This window comes from Vespa mandarinia, chromosome 19 (genome assembly GCF_050613455.1).
Source record: "Vespa mandarinia isolate Hongniang chromosome 19, ASM5061345v1, whole genome shotgun sequence".
In the NCBI taxonomy this organism is placed as follows: Eukaryota; Metazoa; Arthropoda; class Insecta; order Hymenoptera; family Vespidae; genus Vespa; species Vespa mandarinia.
In genome coordinates, this window is record NC_140828.1 from 935,691 (window position 1) to 954,745 (window position 19,055).

The 19,055-nt window shown below is 34.3% G+C and overlaps 1 protein-coding gene and 3 non-coding genes across 5 annotated transcripts; 1 reads left to right on the top strand and 3 right to left on the bottom strand.

Moving 5' to 3' along the window:
* Window positions 1–4,437: 4,437 nt before the first annotated feature.
* Window positions 4,438–4,511, top strand: TRNAN-GUU (transfer RNA asparagine (anticodon GUU)). The gene has a single exon. It is a non-coding gene; the product is annotated as a tRNA-Asn (tRNA).
* Window positions 4,512–4,924: 413 nt separating this feature from the next.
* On the bottom strand, window positions 4,925–4,997 carry TRNAK-CUU (transfer RNA lysine (anticodon CUU)). The gene has a single exon. It is a non-coding gene; the product is annotated as a tRNA-Lys (tRNA).
* A 1,240-nt stretch (window positions 4,998–6,237) lies between these two features.
* Window positions 6,238–6,319, bottom strand: TRNAS-GCU (transfer RNA serine (anticodon GCU)). The gene has a single exon. It is a non-coding gene; the product is annotated as a tRNA-Ser (tRNA).
* A 35-nt stretch (window positions 6,320–6,354) lies between these two features.
* LOC118448021 (uncharacterized) lies at window positions 6,355–11,455 on the bottom strand. Of its 2 annotated transcripts, XM_085662787.1 has the most exons (3): window positions 11,186–11,455; window positions 10,090–10,554; window positions 6,355–9,023 (listed from the first exon to the last, which is right to left on the bottom strand). In XM_085662787.1, the coding sequence occupies exons 2-3, from the start codon at window positions 10,519–10,521 to the stop codon at window positions 8,580–8,582; spliced, it is 876 nt and encodes a 291-aa protein (XP_085518913.1). In that variant the 5' UTR covers window positions 10,522–10,554; window positions 11,186–11,455; the 3' UTR covers window positions 6,355–8,579. The 2 variants fall into 2 exon arrangements, with proteins under 2 accessions (XP_085518913.1, XP_035736620.1); XM_035880727.2 differs by having other exon boundaries at window positions 6,356–9,023; window positions 10,090–11,455.
* Between the last annotated feature and the right edge of the window lie 7,600 nt (window positions 11,456–19,055).

Below are 19,055 nucleotides of genomic sequence, written 5' to 3' on the forward strand. Positions count from 1 at the left end.
GAATTATCGTTTGATTCTGTTTAATGAGTTATAACATCAATTAACACATTCTAACGATAGAAACGTGAAGTTATGTAGTTCAAACGACGACGATGACGACGATAAGGATGAAGATAAGAATAAAGAATGAGGATGAGGATGAGGACGACTAAATTGGGTTGGAGGGGATGGGAGGGTCCTTTGAAAACGATGCAATTGCAGTCGATCCATACCTTTTGTGGTTTCTCGATGTTCATATTACCTTGCGGATTAACGCGTTTATTCGCGCGCATACTAATCATCGACGAAAATAGAGTTAAGGGGGGTAGAGTCGGTCTTTCACATATCATAAGAGAGATAGAGATAGAGAGAGAGAGAGAGAGAGAGAGAGAGAGAGAGAGAGAGAGAGAGAGAGAGAGAGAGAGAGAGAGAGAGAGAGCACTCACGTACATGTGAGGGATGGGTTTAAACATCGAATGAGTAAGTACCTAACTAATTAACTCCTTTACTGAAACTAGAAGAGAAGCTACATCAGAGAGAGAGAGAGAGAGAGAGAGAGAGAAACTCGAAGGGAAATATAGAAAGGCAGGAGACGGGGGAGGGTGTGGAAGGAAGGTAAAGGGTTTAGATGATTAGAACCAATAGAGAGGGAGAAACTTTAGACGATCTTCTTCAGCCCTTCTCCAGTTCCCTAAGTTTGGTGATCGCAAACATTGAAAGCATCATTCTCTCTCTCTCTCTCTCTCTCTCTGTCTAATTCTTTCTTTCTCTCTCTTAGATATTTTAATTGTACAATTAATGAATAAAATTTATATCAATATTATTTTCAATATTATTTCTTAATTCATTATTTAATTATATTCAATAAATTTTATTCAACGTCCCCAGGTGAGTCGAATAACATTAATTAATTTCAACTGAACATAATAATTTTTTCTTTCTTTCTTTTTCCTTTTTTTTTCCCCCCCTCACAAAAACCATTCTACATTCGATCTCGACGATATCGAGAATAGTTTGTGAAATTGGTGATCTATAAAAGTTTTGATGTAGACTATGAGGATAAAAAAAAAAAAGTTCACTCGACCATACGAATCGGATCGATTCGTTAATAATTATTCCTCGCACGATCGGAGAAAAGAAGTTTCGTGCAAAAAAAAAAAAAAAAAAAAAAAAGAAAGAAACAAGAAGAAGAAGAAGAAGAAGAAGAAGAAGAAACAACGTTAGTTCGGCAAAAAATTTATGCGCATCATAAATGAATGTAATAAATATATTATGAGAACTGGTTCTACATATTGGCTGGCATTATTAAATCCGTTCATTAACAGCCGGTTCGACGAGCATAAGCGCGGAATACGCGTTCGTTCAGATCGTTAGAGAGATATCTCTCGACGCGGTCCTGTTTAATTCCTCCAATTTTCGTCGATTCCAACGAAATCTCGTGATATTATTGGTCGATTAATCGCCCAGTTAATTATCTTCAATATTATTCTCTCTCTCTCTCTCTCTCTCTCTTTTCTCTCTATCTCTTTCTCTCTCAGAGGTGCTATAACGAAAGCACCGTTAAAGTACTGCAAAATTATCGAAATTCCGTTTAGTCGTTAATTACGACAAAAACTATTTCGAATAATGGATGGAAAACTAGCTTAATGGATTAATAATATGTATTGTATTATATTGTATACGTAATAAACGTTTGTGAAAAATATAACGTAGCGTTTAACTTGGAGATTATCAAAAAGAAAAGAAAAGAAAGAAAACAAAAAAAAAAAGAAAAAAAAAAAAGAAAAAAGACAAAAGAAAGAACAAGGCGACAATTGTTTGATTTTGATCCGATCGGAAAACAATAACCCTTGGGATGTACCTATCCTATATGTATTTTATCGTAATGGCCGTAATAATCTTCTCTTCTTCCATCCCTCCCTCATCCCATCCCAATACCTATTCCCTTTGGACCATACTCGTAACTTTGGATATTGCAATTTCGTGAACGATAATTTTCATCTTTAATCCATAAAAAATGACGCTCTATTGTAACACCTACTAATACCTAAAACATACTCTTATTACATTTAATCTCGTTTGATAATGAATACCCATATGTGTTTTTCCTATCTCTCTCTATTTCTCTGTCTTTTTCTTTCTTCCTTTCTATTTCTTTCTATATATTTCTTTCTATACATATACATATATATATATATATATATATACGTGTGTGTATGTATATATATATATTTTATATATATTATATTGTCTTGTGTTATGTTATATTTTCATCGTTTACACGTACGAAATCCTGCTTCTCATCGTTAAAGATTAAAATTGCCGTCGCAGTACGACGGAACACGCCTTTATGATCCTCGTAAAATCATGCGTGTAATCCTGGAAGGGATGTATATAGACACAAATGCAATCACGTATGGTACGTTCGTTCGTTCGCTCGTTCGTGTTAAAACGCAGGTGGGAAGATACTAACTCAGTCTCTCTCAATCTCTCTCTCTCTCTCCCTCTCTCTCTCTTTATATACATATATCTCTATATAAGTACATATATATATACACATATATATATATTCTTTTATTAGTACATTTATTAGTACTTCATAGATTTTTAAAAAAAGCTCGAAAATGTTCACCTATTTAAGTTAACCACTTTGGTAGTTTTACTTAATCGTAAATTTCATAAAAAATTTTCGCTGTTCCACTTTGCGGAATAAAAATCTACGTGAATACTGTCAATGTGAAAGAGAGAGAAAGAGAGAGAGAGAGAGAGAGAGAGAGAGAGAGAGAGAGAAACGATCGATATCGAAAGAATAGCCAAGGGTAAAAAATTTTAAAAGGTCGATGGTATTTTCTTTTTTTTACAGAAACAGAAAAATCAGAAAAAAGAAAATGAAGAAAGAAAGAAAGAAAAAGAGAGAGAGAGAGAGAGAGAGAGAGAGAGAGAGAGAGAACAAAACAAAAATAATAATAATAAAGGCTACACGAGTATACGTAGACTGGATCTCCACCGCGTGTATATATATATATTTATATATAATATGTATTTACATACGTACATACATTCATACACATCCGTATACGTATAGATCTACGTGGAATATTACAAATAGATATACGAGGGTTAGCTAGCATTTGCTACTGCTACTGGTGCTTTTCTTGCATTTTCTATGCTCAAAAGGAACCCATTCATTTCTCGTTCGACTGTCTACCCTTTCAAAAGCCAAGTCAATTTCAGTCAATCTAGCACCGACCTCGAGAGCTTTCTGGACCTTTCTTTAATCTCGAACGAACAGGCAAAAGATAAAGATAAAGATAAAGATAAAGGTAGATATATAGATACAAATAGATATTGAAAATGGATGGTAGGAAGAAGTAGCAAAAGATAAGTAGGAAAAATAAAGAGAAAAGGAAAGAGAGAAAGAGAAAGAGAGAATGATAGAGTGATAGAGCAAGAGGAAGCGTGGGGATAGAAGAGAACGGGAGAGGGGTAGGCGCAAAAATTGTGAGGGAAGGGGGAGGGGAAAGGTCGGGGATAAAAGGAGAGGATAATTACGGTAGCTAGCACGTTGAGGGTGTAGTATTCCTCGTGGCTGAGTTGGCACGGTTTCAACTCTGGATAGTAGCCAGGATAAATATCAATTTTATGACGTCTACGGGATCCTTCTATTTGCTTTGGCAATATTATCATCGTTGGTGCCTGCTGCGGTCAGGTAAAATTGAACCGGTGAACCCCCTACGTTCTTTTATATCTATAGTCTGTTAAGACTACTCAACGACATTGACTTCTTGAATGAGAGAAAGATAGGAATAGTAGGAGGAATAGAAAAAGAAGAAGAGGAAGAAGGAGAACGAGAAGATGGTGGTGGAAGAGGAGGAGTAGGAAGATGAAAGGTTTACTTTACGTAAGGTCCTCCTATTCAAGTATCGTGGCTACTTGAAGATTACTTCAGATAACACAATGCTACGACAATTGTTCTCTTATATATATCTCAATTGTTCTCTAAAGTGTTCTATTCAAATCGATCGTGTTTAAAACACCCTCGTATAATTTCCCTTTTCACAGTGTCCAATGCATATAGTTAATGTTCTCTTAACAGACACTCAAATAAATCTTGACGATGATCGATTATGGACATTTTATAGATCCATTTACTCTATAGATCTAACGATTGATCGTATCCTCGTGTTCGATGCTATTCTCTTTCTTTTTTTTATTATTAATTAACTTCGTTTATCAAATTAAATCAAACATATACATATATATTATATGTCTCTGTGTATGTGTGTGTGCTTACTTACTATGTATTACTCAGTGTTAAATGATTCTTCCTCTTCGTTCTCTTTCCTTTTCTTTTCTATTTCCTTTTGTTTTTCCTTTTTCCTTTTATTTTATTTCACTTTATAATCGAAGATTATGCATCAGGAAGCAGCACGAGGAGAAAAAATCCCTCTTCAAGTCGCCTCCGTGGCGCAATCGGCTAGCGCGTTCGGCTGTTAACCGAAAGGTTGGTGGTTCGAGCCCACCCGGGGGCGAGTTTAATTTTTGTTACCCTTCAAAATTTTCGATCCTAAAAATCCCAGATTTGTTACGATCGCATATATTTTTTTTATAAATAGATACATAATACCTCATAGTTACGTACCGTCGTTTCAATTAGTTTTTTTTTAGCGACCCTATAATTTGATTGCATGTCGATAATTTTATTCGTCTAACGATAAACGATCTTTTTAAAATTTGCATTAAAAAAAGGAAAAGAAAAAAGAAAGATTATTACTTTAGATAGATTGGATTGGATAAAATGTTGAAATAATATCGTGTGTAATAAATTTATGAAAGAGAAAGAGAGAGAAAAGAAACGAAAAGTATGAAAAAAAGAGAACTCATTTTTCTCGCCCAATATGGGGGTTCGAAGAACAAAAAAAAAGAGAACACCCATTTTTATTCTCGCCCAACGTGGGGCTCGAACCCACGACCCTGAGATTAAGAGTCTCATGCTCTACCGACTGAGCTAGCCGGGCTGTTATCTACTCGGTTGCACCTAATCGTGGAACTCAGGGTCAGGGGATTAACTTAGAAACACCTACATACCTACATACATACATACATTCTTATATATATATATCTTATACAATTTTATATATGGTGTCGTAGAGGTATCGATTTCCTTAGTATGTTTAATAACTGCATAACGTGATTCATGGTTGGGTATTCGTATTAGTTCCCGTGTATAACCGATAAAAGCATCCATCGGTTAAATCTATTCAAAGCTTTCTGTTTCTACTATCAGGTATCGTGAATTTACACTTTCAATTCCAACATATATGTATATATATATATATATGTGTGTGTGTGTGTAGTTGTACCCGAATGAACATAGAGCGTAACGTATAACGATATAAGTATCGCGTTCTCATAAAACGTTCAACGTTTTCGAACAACGGACGAACTCTCGTTCTCGCGATTCACGACGGATTTCCTTAATGCATCGCCTTAGATTTCTATGGCACGTACTTACTAAGAAGAAACGAGTACGTTGGGGAACTTTTAAGGCCATTTGCGTATCTCACAACGGGGCTTTCTATTCCTGCACCCACCTAAAGATATTATACCGTGAAAATGGACACGCTCGGGAATAAACGCGTCAAGATACATAAATTTCGAATCGTTTCCCCATGTACATGCATACTTACATATATATATATATATAGTAACATACATACGTATGTGTGTATTTATATATATATATCCATGTATATGTAACAAACATTTTATTTTTCCTATTCTCCGTTAAAGCCAAATAATCATCGATGATACGCCTTTTAAAATCCTTCATGTTTGTTACGAATAATTACCATGAAAGATTGACAAAACGAATGACAAATAATTGATACGTGTCCAATGAGACTGAAATTGCTGCATTTAATCAATTGAAATCCGTACTATGTAATATTGTAAGCTGACACGAACGTAATGATGAAGAGGTGAGGATGGTGAGGATGGAGGGGTTGAGGATTTTGGGGTGAGAGATAGAGAGATAGAGAGAGAGAGAGAAAGAGAGGGAGGGAGGAGGAAATGAATAGGAAGGTAATAGTAATACGAAACCCATTAATTAAATTGCTCCTATAAACCCAATGATATTAACATTCGATCAAATTACATATTATTATTACTATTATTATTATTATTATATAATACTATTATGATAATTATTATTATTATTATTATTTCGTTGATTGGAAAAAGAAAAAAAAATATCCTCGACGAGGATGGGATTCGAACCCACGCGTGCAGAGCACATTGGATTAGCAGTCCAACGCCTTAACCACTCGGCCACCTCGTCTAGTTGACGATATTCGTTCCAATATTGACAACATATTGTTCGATACAATTTTTTATCTCATATTATTTAAATTTTTTCTATCACGACGATTTGACATTGTTATTTATTTCTACGAAAAAAAAGGAAATATATATCTTGACGAATAATCTCGAAGAAATGAACATCGAACGTTCTAATAATATCTACAATTATTTATGTAATGAAATAAATAAACCAAACCGTATGATTTAAAACGAAAATAAAAATAAAAAGAAAAAAAAACGAAAATGTAAGAAGGAAAAGAAGAAAAACGTGAAAAAAAAGAAGGGAGAAGAAGAGAAAAATAGAAAGGGGAGAAAAAAAAGGTAGGAACGCGTCGCACGCTCTAGAGAATTTAATTTACGGAGGGACACGTCACCGTCGGCGAGAACAAAACCATTACTTTTTTTCAATTATCTCGCATTTTGCTCGCGAAAGCTTACGCCGACGCCGCCGTGCCGGGCAACATGAAACTTCAACGTATTGTTCTCAGCGTCATCGTTTTTATATCTTTTCACTAACTTCCTCTCTCTCTCTCTCTCTCTCTCTCTCTAGCTCGTATTTACAGCTCGACAATTTCTTTCTTTCTTCCTTATTTTTTGTTCCTATTTTTTTTTTGTCAAGAGAAAGAAGGGGTGGGGATGGTGATGCTGGAGAGAGAGAGAGAGAGAGAAAGAGAGGGAGAGAGGAGAGTTAGAGGCAGGAGCGATGACAACAGCGCTAGATTTTTCTCTTCAGTGTGTTTTAAGTTTTGACAAACAGCCACCACGTGATTCTGGTATTTCAATGGTGAGAAGAAATGAAGAGAAGAAAGAGAGGAAAGGATTTCTACTGTTGAGTGATCCCAGAACTTTTTTTTTCCCCCATGAGAATTATTTGCGTATAGTAACATATTTCTCTTTATGGCGAGAAAAAATTCCTCAATGGTATGTCTTTTTTTCGTTCCTCTTTTTTTTTTTTTATTTTTGTTGTTGTTTCTTTCCTTTTTGCCGAGAGGAAGCAAAAAAATTTCCCGTCGAATATTAAATTTTCTCGAATAATTTAAGAGTTTGCGTTTGAGCGCCAACGTGGCAAACAATTTCGAAGATCCCTATTTTAGGATGTTGCGTACTGTTCCGTCTTAATTCACTCGTGTAATAACTCAATTAAGGAAGAAGATTATCAACTAACCTACCAACCGACCAACCAACCAACCAACCAATCGACCGACCAACCAATCTAAGAAGACCTATCACCTACCAATGTCGAAACACGTGTCATGAAAATTTATTACCAAACTTCTTCTGCTCATAAATATTGCTTAACCATTTAATGAATGCGAATTAGAAAGAATACGTAAGAGATGTAGGTAACGGAGAGAGAGAGAGAGAGGGGAGGGGGAGGAAGTAAGAAAGAAAAAATAAAAACGATAAAAATAACCAATCGAATAGTCGTTCATGAATAATTATTCTCAAGAAGGATTCGTTTCTTTCTTTTTCCTTTTTTTTTTCGCTCGATTCATTTCTCTTAAAAATACTTTTTACAAGGAGGGCGAGGGGGCGGGGGCGAGTGGGGGAGAGGAAATTAGATTCGTAACAACACGAAATGTCAAACAGATTAGGATCAATTTATTCGTGATTTTACAAAAAGAAAAAACGAAAGAAAGAAAGAGAAAAAAAAGAAAGGTATTATTAGCATCAAACACGTCGAAACATTCCCTGTTGCAACTATTAAATGGTGCATACTTTTTTTTTTAATCACTAACACACCCCTCCCTTCCTGTCGCGCATTGCACGCACCCACTTCTCCGATGGGCCTGTGAATTTTGTCGTCTTTATCGAGATCATCGAGACGATATAAAACGCAAGGAGAATAATAGGGGCCACAAGAGAAAAAAAGAAAAAAAAGAAAAAGAAAATGTGAAGATTCTCGTGATAAGAAGAATAAGAGTGCACGACGGCGTGCACGTCCTTTGTACTTTTCTTGAAAAAGTCGCGTTTATTGGAAATCTGCCAGTTCACATTTGGCTGCGTCGCGAAGCTATTTTGCTCTCTCGTAGAGAAACAGAAAGAGACAGAGAGAGAGAGACGGCTAGTGTCTGTCCACTATCATTTGGTATATGCTAACTTTTATCAACAGTATGCATACATACATATATACATATCTATTATATATGATATTTATGTATGTATATGAATGGATATATATTTATATCTATGCAATATATATATATATATATATATATTTATATTTATCTCTATCTCTATCGATCGCCCATTACGAGAAAACAACGGGACGGTGATTTTTCGGTAAGAGTTGTACTCTCGTCTAATGTACCAAAATTCGCACGCAATAATACTTCAGCTATAATCCTTTCGGCAATTATACATTGCCGTTCGGTAGACTTTTTTAATTTCGATGCAACGTAAAGACCGAATGTTTCCAAATCATCACCCGTAGAACAAGAAACTAATCTCCTAGCCTCGTAAGCCGATTGCGTAGTAGATCTTGTGCAATGACCTCGACTACAATCAGAATGTTTCCTTTTTTTTGCGGCTTGAGGAAGATGATCGATTGTCGATGATGAATATTCCATTCCATAGGATCCTTCGGTTCCAAGGATCACAGGACGAAAGCTATTCGGTGTGTTTGATCTCGATGGTGTTGGCGACGGTGGTTCTATTTTTTCAACATCGTTATGCATCAACTAAAACAATTGTTTTTTTACTAATTATTAATTTTCTTCTCTTTCTCCTTTTTTTCTTTTTTTGTTTCTTTGTTTTTTCTCTCTTTTTATTTATTCATTCATTTATTTATTTTTTTTTCTTTTTTGCCAATTAAAATAAATTAAATAACACATAACGAGCCTGTAAATATGAATCATAAGTAATAATGAAAATAACTTAATTAAGATATATTACATTTAACTTTTAAATAACGTTCTATACGTTTTATATCAAGATTTTGTGTATATATATATATATATATATATATATATATGTGTGTATGCATGTATGTATGTATACGTATATGTGTATACTTATTTGATTTATGTTCCAACTCAGTAACGTAAACGTATTCTTGAGTATATAAAAACAAAAAAATAAATAGAGATAAAATATGCGGCGGAGTTACTACTAAACAACGTTTCGAACATTGTTTCTAATTTACATGTAATTTCCTGCGTGACTCGCAGAGAATCACTGAGTTTTCGAATCGATAATCTCTCTCTCTCTCTCTCTACCTCTCCTTTGAAGGGAGAGAAAGAGAGAGAGAGAGGGAGAGAGAGAGAGAGATAGAGAGAGAGAGAACAAGAGAGAAAGAGGGAGATACGGAAATTATATTAAAATTCAAGACAACATAAATTCACGTCCATATCATCATCGTCGTTTCTTTACAATCGATTGAACATAAGTAATGTCGTTTACGCTCTCTGCTTCTCTCTTTTCTCTGGTATTACTCTCTTTTAATCTCTTATAAATGATCGAAGTAGACACATCGAGTGCCTCTTCTTCGATAGACTACAATCTTTTCTTGGATCTCTCGATATCGACAGAATGAAACGTCTCGTATTATAAAAAAACGCATATGAGACAAAATTTTATCAATATTTACAAATGCACGTACGTATAACACACGTATACATACACGTGTGTGTATATATATATATATGCGTATAATAAAAAAAATAACGACGTGTTCTAATTAATATTGTCAATCATTGTATATACATACATACATAGATACGTAAATTATTGAAAAATCAATCGTACCGTTTCATCGTTCGAAAAATTCGTCAAATAATTTTCGTCCTTCGACAAAAGCTCGGACTTCCCGCCAGTTGTTGCTATCATTGACGTCATCTCATCGTTATTTTGCTCGGCTACGAATTTCAGAAGATCGTAATACCATAAAGATGATTTATATTGATTCTGTGGATCGTCCGATGCAATTTGTGAGCTCTTAACTTTATTGTACTCCCTTCTGAAGGCGGTTCTCAATGTGTTTATCTTCCTTATTACAGTATCCTTATCAGCATATTCATTTACCTCACGCAACTTTTGTACAAGCACATCGTAAGCACGACCTCTTAAAAGTCTATCCTTGTAACCTTTGCATCTGATCTGCCATAAACAAGGTTGTGCACGATAAAGCTGAATGAATTCAGCTAGGAACTCATGCGTATAACCAACAAGATCCGCCATAATATCCTTGAAACTTTCTACCAAACCGGTCCCCTGAATAGAGAAAGACTATTTTTTCGTCCTTAATATTATCCCAAAATCAATCCCTTCTTTTTTTACTTTTCCTTCTTAATCCTTGTCCAATATCTTTGTTTAATATTAAAATTTTGTCTTTAATAAAGCTTAACAATTTTTACTTATGTATCGTGCGTATAAAAAAAATTTTGTTTCTATCAATTTTATCGAAAAAAGAAAAAAGAAAAAAGAAAAAAAAGCAAAAGAAAAAAAGGATATTCGAGTAAATATTATTATTATTATTATTATTATTATTATTATCGTTGTCCTTAATATTTTCTTTCTTTCTTTCTTTTCTCCCTTATGATTAAATATTACTTTCGATCTCTTTATTCTTCCGGATATTATTCTTAATTTCTTCTTCTTCTTCTTCCTTTTTTATTCTTTATTATTATTTTTTATTTTCCTTCTCCTCCTCCTTCTCTTCTTCTTACGTCTATCGTTCCAATTATTATTTTTAATTTTATCACGCTTCTCTTTCTCTTTCTCTCTCTCTCTCTCTCTCTCTCTCTCTCTTTCTCTCTCTCTCTCTCTCTCTCTCTCTCTCTCTCTCTCTCTCTCTCTCTCTCTCTCTCTCTCGTTTTGTTTTCCCTACGTAATTACTTCTCACTTCGTCAAACAAGCTGGGATCCAATGCGATGGTTAAAAACTTGAGTTAAGAGAGGATCGGCAGATCGACAGGGAAATACACGTAACACGTTCTACGTACACGGGTCGACTGACTGAGGCCCCAACCAGTTTCTCTGCTCCCAACCGTGTACGTCCATATTGGCTAGCGTTGGAGTGGCGTACGCTGTTGTTTGTCCATGTTGCTCTACTCTATGGTAAATGCGCCTGCGTTGGAGTAGTTTGCTCAAACCAAATCTCCCACCTCACCTCATCCCACTCCACTCTCGCTATATTTTATTTCTAAATCGTGTTTGGACGGGTTTGCTTTCTCTATATCATTCTCTCTCTCTCTCTCTCTCTCTCTCTCTCTCTCTCTCTCTCTCTCTCTCTCTCTCTCTCTCTCTCTCTCTCATATACACCAAGAAGGAACTTGGTATCATCGTTAAAATGATCGACCAACGTCATCGTTTTATTCTTGGAGCGTGACCAAACCACGTGATACTTATCGAACGCATTTGTCCAAACACGTGCATACCGGGTGACTCGATAAAAAGAGAAACAAAAAAAAAAAGAAAAAGAAAAAAGAAAAAAAAAATAAATAAAATAACAATGAGAAAAGGAGAGAAAAAAAGAAAAGGAAAAAATCAATTATAGGAATGCCAGTATTTCACGACTTTCTAAACCTACCTCGATTTTTTATCTTTCTTTTTTTTTTGCTTTACTTTATTACGTTGTAGTCGATCGAACGAATCAATTAATATATATATATATATACATATATATAATGAAAAAAAAAAACGATACCTTGTTGTTCATAATTCGATACGATAAATTTATAAAAATACGATATTATTCGTAATTCATATTTAATGAAATGAATGTTTTACATAAGAGACTCGTGAACTTCGAACAAACAATTTTGCACAAACGTCATATACGACGGATGGAACTCTACACTCCCTACTTCTTTTTCTTTTTTTTTTTCAAGCCAATCGTAGCGCCCCAAATAGATCGTAAACCTGATATATATATATGCTAACCCGTATGTAACGTCAGTAAAAAATAGTTAATATGTATGTATGTATGTCTTCCCCCTCTTTTCCATTCCTCAACAACATTGAACTTTTAATTCTAAATGTATTAGTATCTCCTCTTTCTCTCTCTCTCTCTCTCTCTCTTTCTCGTGGTCTTTTTTTTTCTTTTATATCACACGCAAACGATACCGCACATAGTAACGTAGAGATGATTAAATAATGCACGACCAAGCACGTTTTCTTCGAGTTTGTAATATCGATCGTATGATCCTCATTCTAATGAATTAACATAACCACGTTGCCATCAATGTAAACACAAGTTTTATAAACTATACCATACGAGAACATATTTATCATATAGTTTCAGCAAAAGTACAGTGAAAATTTATAACACTTCGAGAGGGAGAAAATGTGTATATATATATATATATATATATTCATCATTTTACGATTTTTCTTTACGACGATATTAACTTGACGGTTTGTAAAAGTAATAAACAAAAAATATTCGACTTGATGCAAATTAATTTGAAGGTCGCGCTCAATCGAAAATGACTTAACAAAAAGTGAGATTGGAAAAAAAGACGTTAAGTAGGCATGAGAGTCTTTAAAAAAGAAAAAGAAAAAGACAAGGAAAGAAAGAGAAAAGAAAAATTAAAAAAAAAAAAAAAAAAAAAAAAAAAAAAAAAAAAAAAAATAGTATCTTCACTACTATATTTGCACATTATTATTGCATCTTTCTGTAGAGAGCAAGTCGTGATAAGAAGATCAAACGGAAACGTTACATGTTCGATATAAACATCACTAATAAAGTAGAATATAAATAGATGATTAATCGAGCAGAACGTTTACTCATTCCTATTATCGACTTTTCCCTATGTGTAGTAGAATTTTATTTGACATTAATGAATTGCATTTACCATATACGTTTACCTTTTCTCGAAATATTTCTCCTCTCTCTTGCTCTTTCTCATTTATTATAGTTTGTCAAAATTCATTTACGCCAACATTTGAAAGCTTTTCCTGTTCCATTTTATAACAATGAAACGAAACATCTATATATATCACTTTCGTGAACAGCAAATTCGCATTCATGCCACTCGACTATTTAAATAACATACATTCATACTTATTACATATCTCCAGGGCAATAAGAATTTTTAATACTTCTTTTCGTCTAACGCGAAACGAAAGGGATGAACAGAGTAAGGGGACAAACGAGAGATAATAAAGACGAGTTAAAGATAGGTGGATATTAAGAAAAGCGGGGGGTGGGAGGGGAAGGAAAAAAAAAGCAGGAAAATGGATGGAAGAGTAGCAACGAATCACCCATCCATTTTGTTCGTACATACGAGGATGACTTTCTATCTCTTTCTTTGTGTTCTCTCCCTCTCCCTGTCTCTCTCTTTTTTTTTTAACTATCTTCCTTTATCTCTCTCTTTCTCTCTCTCTCTCTCTCTCTCTCTCTCTATATATATATATATATATATATATATATATATATATATATATCTTTTGGTGAGAGTACACGACAGATAATTCAGCCGAGCTCGAATGTCGCAGCTGAATTTACGTGAGAATTTTCATCGAGTCCCTTCATAACACAAGGCATAAGCTTTTTGCAACAAGGAATCCTCCGTCTCTCTTTCTCTCTCTTTCTCTATTTCTATATCTCTATTTTTTTTTATCTCTTTCTCCTTTTTTTCTCACAATGAATCCTCAGACCACTCAGCACTCAGAGATACGTATGTACATACGTTCATTCTTTTGACCGTGCTACTATATGCACATAGTAGATACGTGTAAAAATATCTTGCGATATAATGGAGAAATTTTTCAAGAAGAAAAAAAAAACAAACAAATAAATAAATAACAAATGAATAATTATATTATTTCATTTGTCAATAATAAAATATAATGTTGGAATATTTAATATACATATACATATATATATATATATATATATAGGATACAGATGTCAGTAATACATAGTATAAGTTTGATCCCATATTTTTTGGACATCCTGTATGTGTGTATATATATATATAATTCTTCCATTGTTAGCAATAGAAAAAGGACGTCACTCGAGAAAGGTCAACGATAAAGTGTCGAACTATTTCACCTTTATGTATGTAAATATACGGAGCTGCTGTTAATCAATACGAAACAATCGACATGTACGTACTTAACGTACTTACGTAAACATGTATTATATATATACATACACTAGACAATCAATAAAAAATATGTAAATATATTTTAAACGATACGTAGGACCGTAAAAAGATAAAAAGAAAAACAAGGAAGAAAAGGAAGAAAGAATGACAAAAAAGTAGAAAAAAGGAGAAGAAAAATAAAACAAAAAACGAAAATAAAGGGATACGAAGGGAAGAGAAAAGGAAAGAAGAAAAGGGGAAAAAAAAGAAAAGGAAAAAAACAAAAGAAAAAAAATAAGAAAGTAGAAAACAAATAATAAAAACAAATATATACTCTTATAGATCGAAAAGATTAAGCTCGCGTACACACGAGTTGTTTTATGAAACGCGATACGACGTTTCGTAAGGTCTCTCTCTCTCTCTCTCTCTCTCTCTCTCACGCCGATGTTATCGCAATAATTGCGCGCTCGCGAGTCTCTCGAATAAATGGGAGTATCCGTGCTAGTACCATATATGGTATAGTGATTTTGTGATACAAAGTAAAGAGCACGAATGAACGCTCACGATTCAGGATTTACGTTCGGACGAAGAGAGGGGGAGGATTGGGTGGTAGGAGGAGGAGGGTAGGTGGGAGGAAAAACATGTCGACTAAAAGATCGAACTCTTTCTCTCACTCTCTTTCTCTTTCTCTCTCTTTCTTTCTCTCTCTCTTTTGATCCCACTTTCTCTCTATTTCTCTCAACGTCAATCGACGACGAGAGGTGCCAACGAAACTGGACCCAGACCCGGGACATAACATTGGACGCGTCGTACCGTACGTGTCCCGTTTCGCAATTGCGTAATTGAAATCGTCAAGATAAAATTCCATCATCGGACGCTTCATTGTTGAAACGTCACGTCAGGCTGCTGAACGCGGTGTGTTACTGTCGAGCTACGATGATAACGCGCGTGTTCCATAGATATACACATACATATATACATATTCATACATATATATATATTCATACATATATATATATATATATATATATATATATATACATACATATATATATATATATACCCTGTGTCGAATAAATTTCTATTAAGTTTTAATTCTTCATTCGATTCAACTGCATAACCGATACAAATCGTTCGCTGTAATGACTCCATCGGTTAATTGGGTTTTCCTATCTTTTTCTCTTTCTTTCCTTCTCTTACTCTTTCTTTTTTTTTTTATCTTTTTTAAAAAATGAAAAGGAGTTCGATTAAAAAGATGATGGATTTTTTTTCCTTAAGTTATGCACAAACACGTGCTTTTTGCGATCCTCCAAACGACTAACCACCGACGTGCGACGGATACCTTTTAACATACTACTTACTTTCACCATGTGTAGGTCGAGGCAAAGTCTACATAGTAGAAAATGAATATCAACGGAACACATAACCGGTGCACTTTCGAGGACGGAACGCGTTACGTTGTATCCATGTATGTATCTCTCCTCTCTCTCTCTCTCTCTCTCTCTCTTCTCTCTCAACGACTGCGTAAAACGGTTCGGCGCCTTACCAGCATGCCTTGGCGCCAATTCTCTTCTTCTCGTCTCGCCTTCTACTTCGTTCGAGGAACTTCTCTTATCCGTCTTTGCCTTCGTAATGAATTCTCAAGCTTGAGATATATATATATATATATATATGTACATACCTGTATAGATACATATATATATATACAATATTATAAATGCAATGTCGATATCAAAGGATAAATATGAATCGACTCTAAGATATTCGACTTGATGTTTGATCTCTCTCTTTGTCTCTAAACAATCGTCGTTTATTAAATTCCTTTTTCGAGATCCTTCTTTTAAAAGGACAAAAGGAAAAAAAAATAAAGGAGGAAAAAGAAAAAAGAAGAACTTTTGTCCATTTTTCTGTTTTTCGCGCCTTTCACAAACGTGTCGTCAAACAAGTCAAGTTTCGTTAGAAGCTTCCTTGCCAACCGCGGCCAACCCTCAATCCCAAACACCACCCCTACCGATCTCAGAGATATATCGAAGAACTTTAAAAATAGCTATCTTCCTTAGGAGAGGTTCCTCTTCTACTCGACTCTTTCAAAAACGTAATCTGATCGGTCGTTCTTTAAAAAGACACCTGTCATCGGTGCGACATTCTAGTGTAGACACCTTTCGTGACTTGAAAAGACTGGCCCACATTTTTTTTTCATTTTTATTTTTCTTTCTAAATTACGACGTACTTACTTTGTATGTGTGTGTATGTTTGTGTGTATATGTTTGTGCGTGTGTGTGTATGTGTGTGTATGAACCGTTGATTTTGAAAGTGAGGCTGTCATTTTGTGAAAGAAAAAAAAGAAGTAGCTAAGCTAATTCTTATTTGAAATTAACATAAAATTTATATTCCCAAACAATTCAAAATAAATATCTTTTAATATCAGTATAAATTATTAAGTTGATTTTAAAAGTGAGACAAGTCCTCACATCTAAATAACGAATGGTAATCTTTAAATGTGAAAATTAAGCCTATTACCTAAAAGAGAAATATAAAGATATGACGGATTTATTATTCTATTATATCGCGAACATTTGTCATGAATATTAAAAAAAAAATAAAAAAAGAAAGAAAAAAAAGAAAAAAGAGAGAGTGACAAAGAAAAGAGAAAAGAAAAGAGACAAGAAAAAATATAAAAATCCATTTGATCGTCATTTCGAAATTTTATTTCTAGACAAGATAGAAGAGAAGGATTTTACTTTATCCCGTTCGTTCGTTCTTTCATTCGTTCGTTCTTTCGTTCTTTCGTTCTTTCGTTCGTTCGTTCGTTCGTTCGTTCGTTGCACCTTCTTTTCTCTTTCTCTTTTTCTTTTTCTTCAAGGACGAGCGACAACGTGGTTCTAAACGACGAATGGCGACCACACCTCGTCCGGAGTCCCAGAAACGAAGAGAAGAAAAGCGTCGGACAGTCAGCTGTTTTATGGGTGGCAATGTGTTTCTGTCATAGGATCCCGAAGTCTCCCGAGGGAGTAGTTGCTCATTTTCGAGATTATCACCTTTTAATCGTGCAACTCCACGAAAAAAACAAAAAAAAAGAACAAAAAAAAAAGAAGAAAAAGAAAAGAAGAAGAAAAGTAAAAAAGAAAAGAAAAATTTAAGTTTGAAATCTTTCGCATGTAGTACGCGCGCAAAGAAAGGAAAGAAAGAAAAAAAAGAAAAAAGAAAAGAGGCAAAAAAAAAGCAAAAAAGAAAAAAAAGAATTCACGCCTTCGTTCGATAAATCGTAACTCGTGTGGGGATGACTTCGTAAGGTAGGTCCATATTTGGTGAAGTTCAGAGTTTCTGATCGAACTCGAGAGCTCGTACGATAAAGTTCGATACATTAATGCTCACCATAAGTAAGTACTTACTTATCTATACTTACTTACTTATTCACTCACACGTTCCTTTCTTTTCTCTTAAATAATATACTTCCGCAGTTGCCACAATGTAATTAGTTACCTTCGTGGCTTGTCAACGTTTATCGAATGTAATGTAATACACATACGTATGTTAGTGTACGCAAAAGCAAACAATGGTATTAAACTCTATTGATAAAATAAAGATAATATAGAAAAAAAAAAATCAAATATAATCTATTCACCTAACAACGATATAGAATCTTGTCTGATCTTGTAACATGGACAAGTGGGTTTAATCTATGCGCGTATTTTATTCAAATATCCGCCTCTTGCATATATATATATATATATGTGTGTGTGTGTGTGTGTGTGTGTGTATATTTATATACTCTCGATCATTGCGAACATAACAAGAGAATAGAAAATAACCTACACGTTAAATCGTACGATTGGAATTCGCGTTACCGCAGGAAGTCATCGCGAAGAAGTTGTTCGAAGTAGAGTGAGAAAAAAAATCTATACATATATATATATATATGAATATAAAAAGAAAAAAAGAGAGAAGAGAGGCAGAGAGAAAAAAAGAGGATGGAAAAAGGAGAAGATTTCTTATTTTTACATTTCGCAAGAGACCTCGATAAATCGACGCTAACAGCTATTTACCTCTTTTTCACCATTTCATTTCTCTAATTTTTTTATTTCTTTTTTGCTTTCGTTTTTCTCTTGTACTTTATATCGAAGAAAAATAAAAAAAAAAAGAACTAAAAAATCTACCAAAAAAAAAATATTTCTCCGCCATGGACCAGGCAGGACCAACAAGATTCCTCGGTAATGTCATGGCGTACATATCTCGAGGGTGGCGCCAGTTAAATCTTATTTTACGACCGGCCGAGGAAGGACGAGGTGAGTTTCTTCCTTTCCATTCGTCGTATCCTTTCGTCGTTGTCTTTCATTCCTTCGAAATTCTCGCGGATCTTCCCCCGCTGATTTCCTAATTAGCGCGGAGCCTTTCTCGCGATTCGCTATTATTATTCGTGCTGAAGAAAAAAAAAAAAAAAAAAAAAGAAAAGGAAAGTCAAGATTTCGTGATCATAAACTATTGCATCACGATCTACAATAAATACGTTCGTTTGTGATATCACGAAGACGTTCATAACTATATCTCGAAGTTTGAAGATAGATATTTATTAAAAATCGATGAGAAATTAATGGCACTTGGAATGAGATTTTATTTCTAATTAAAAAAAAAATTTTAAATGAATAAAGTCAAACATATTTTTTTAAGAAACTTGGATCAC

Coding starts and splice junctions, on each gene's coding strand:
- LOC118448021 (XM_085662787.1), bottom strand. CDS start 10,521: ATGGCGGATCTTGTTGGTTATACGCATGAGTTCCTAGCTGAATTCATT. Junction 9,024..10,089: donor ATTTTTCGAACGATGAAACG/GTACGATTGATT, acceptor CAATTGTTTTAG/TTGATGCATAACGATGTTGA.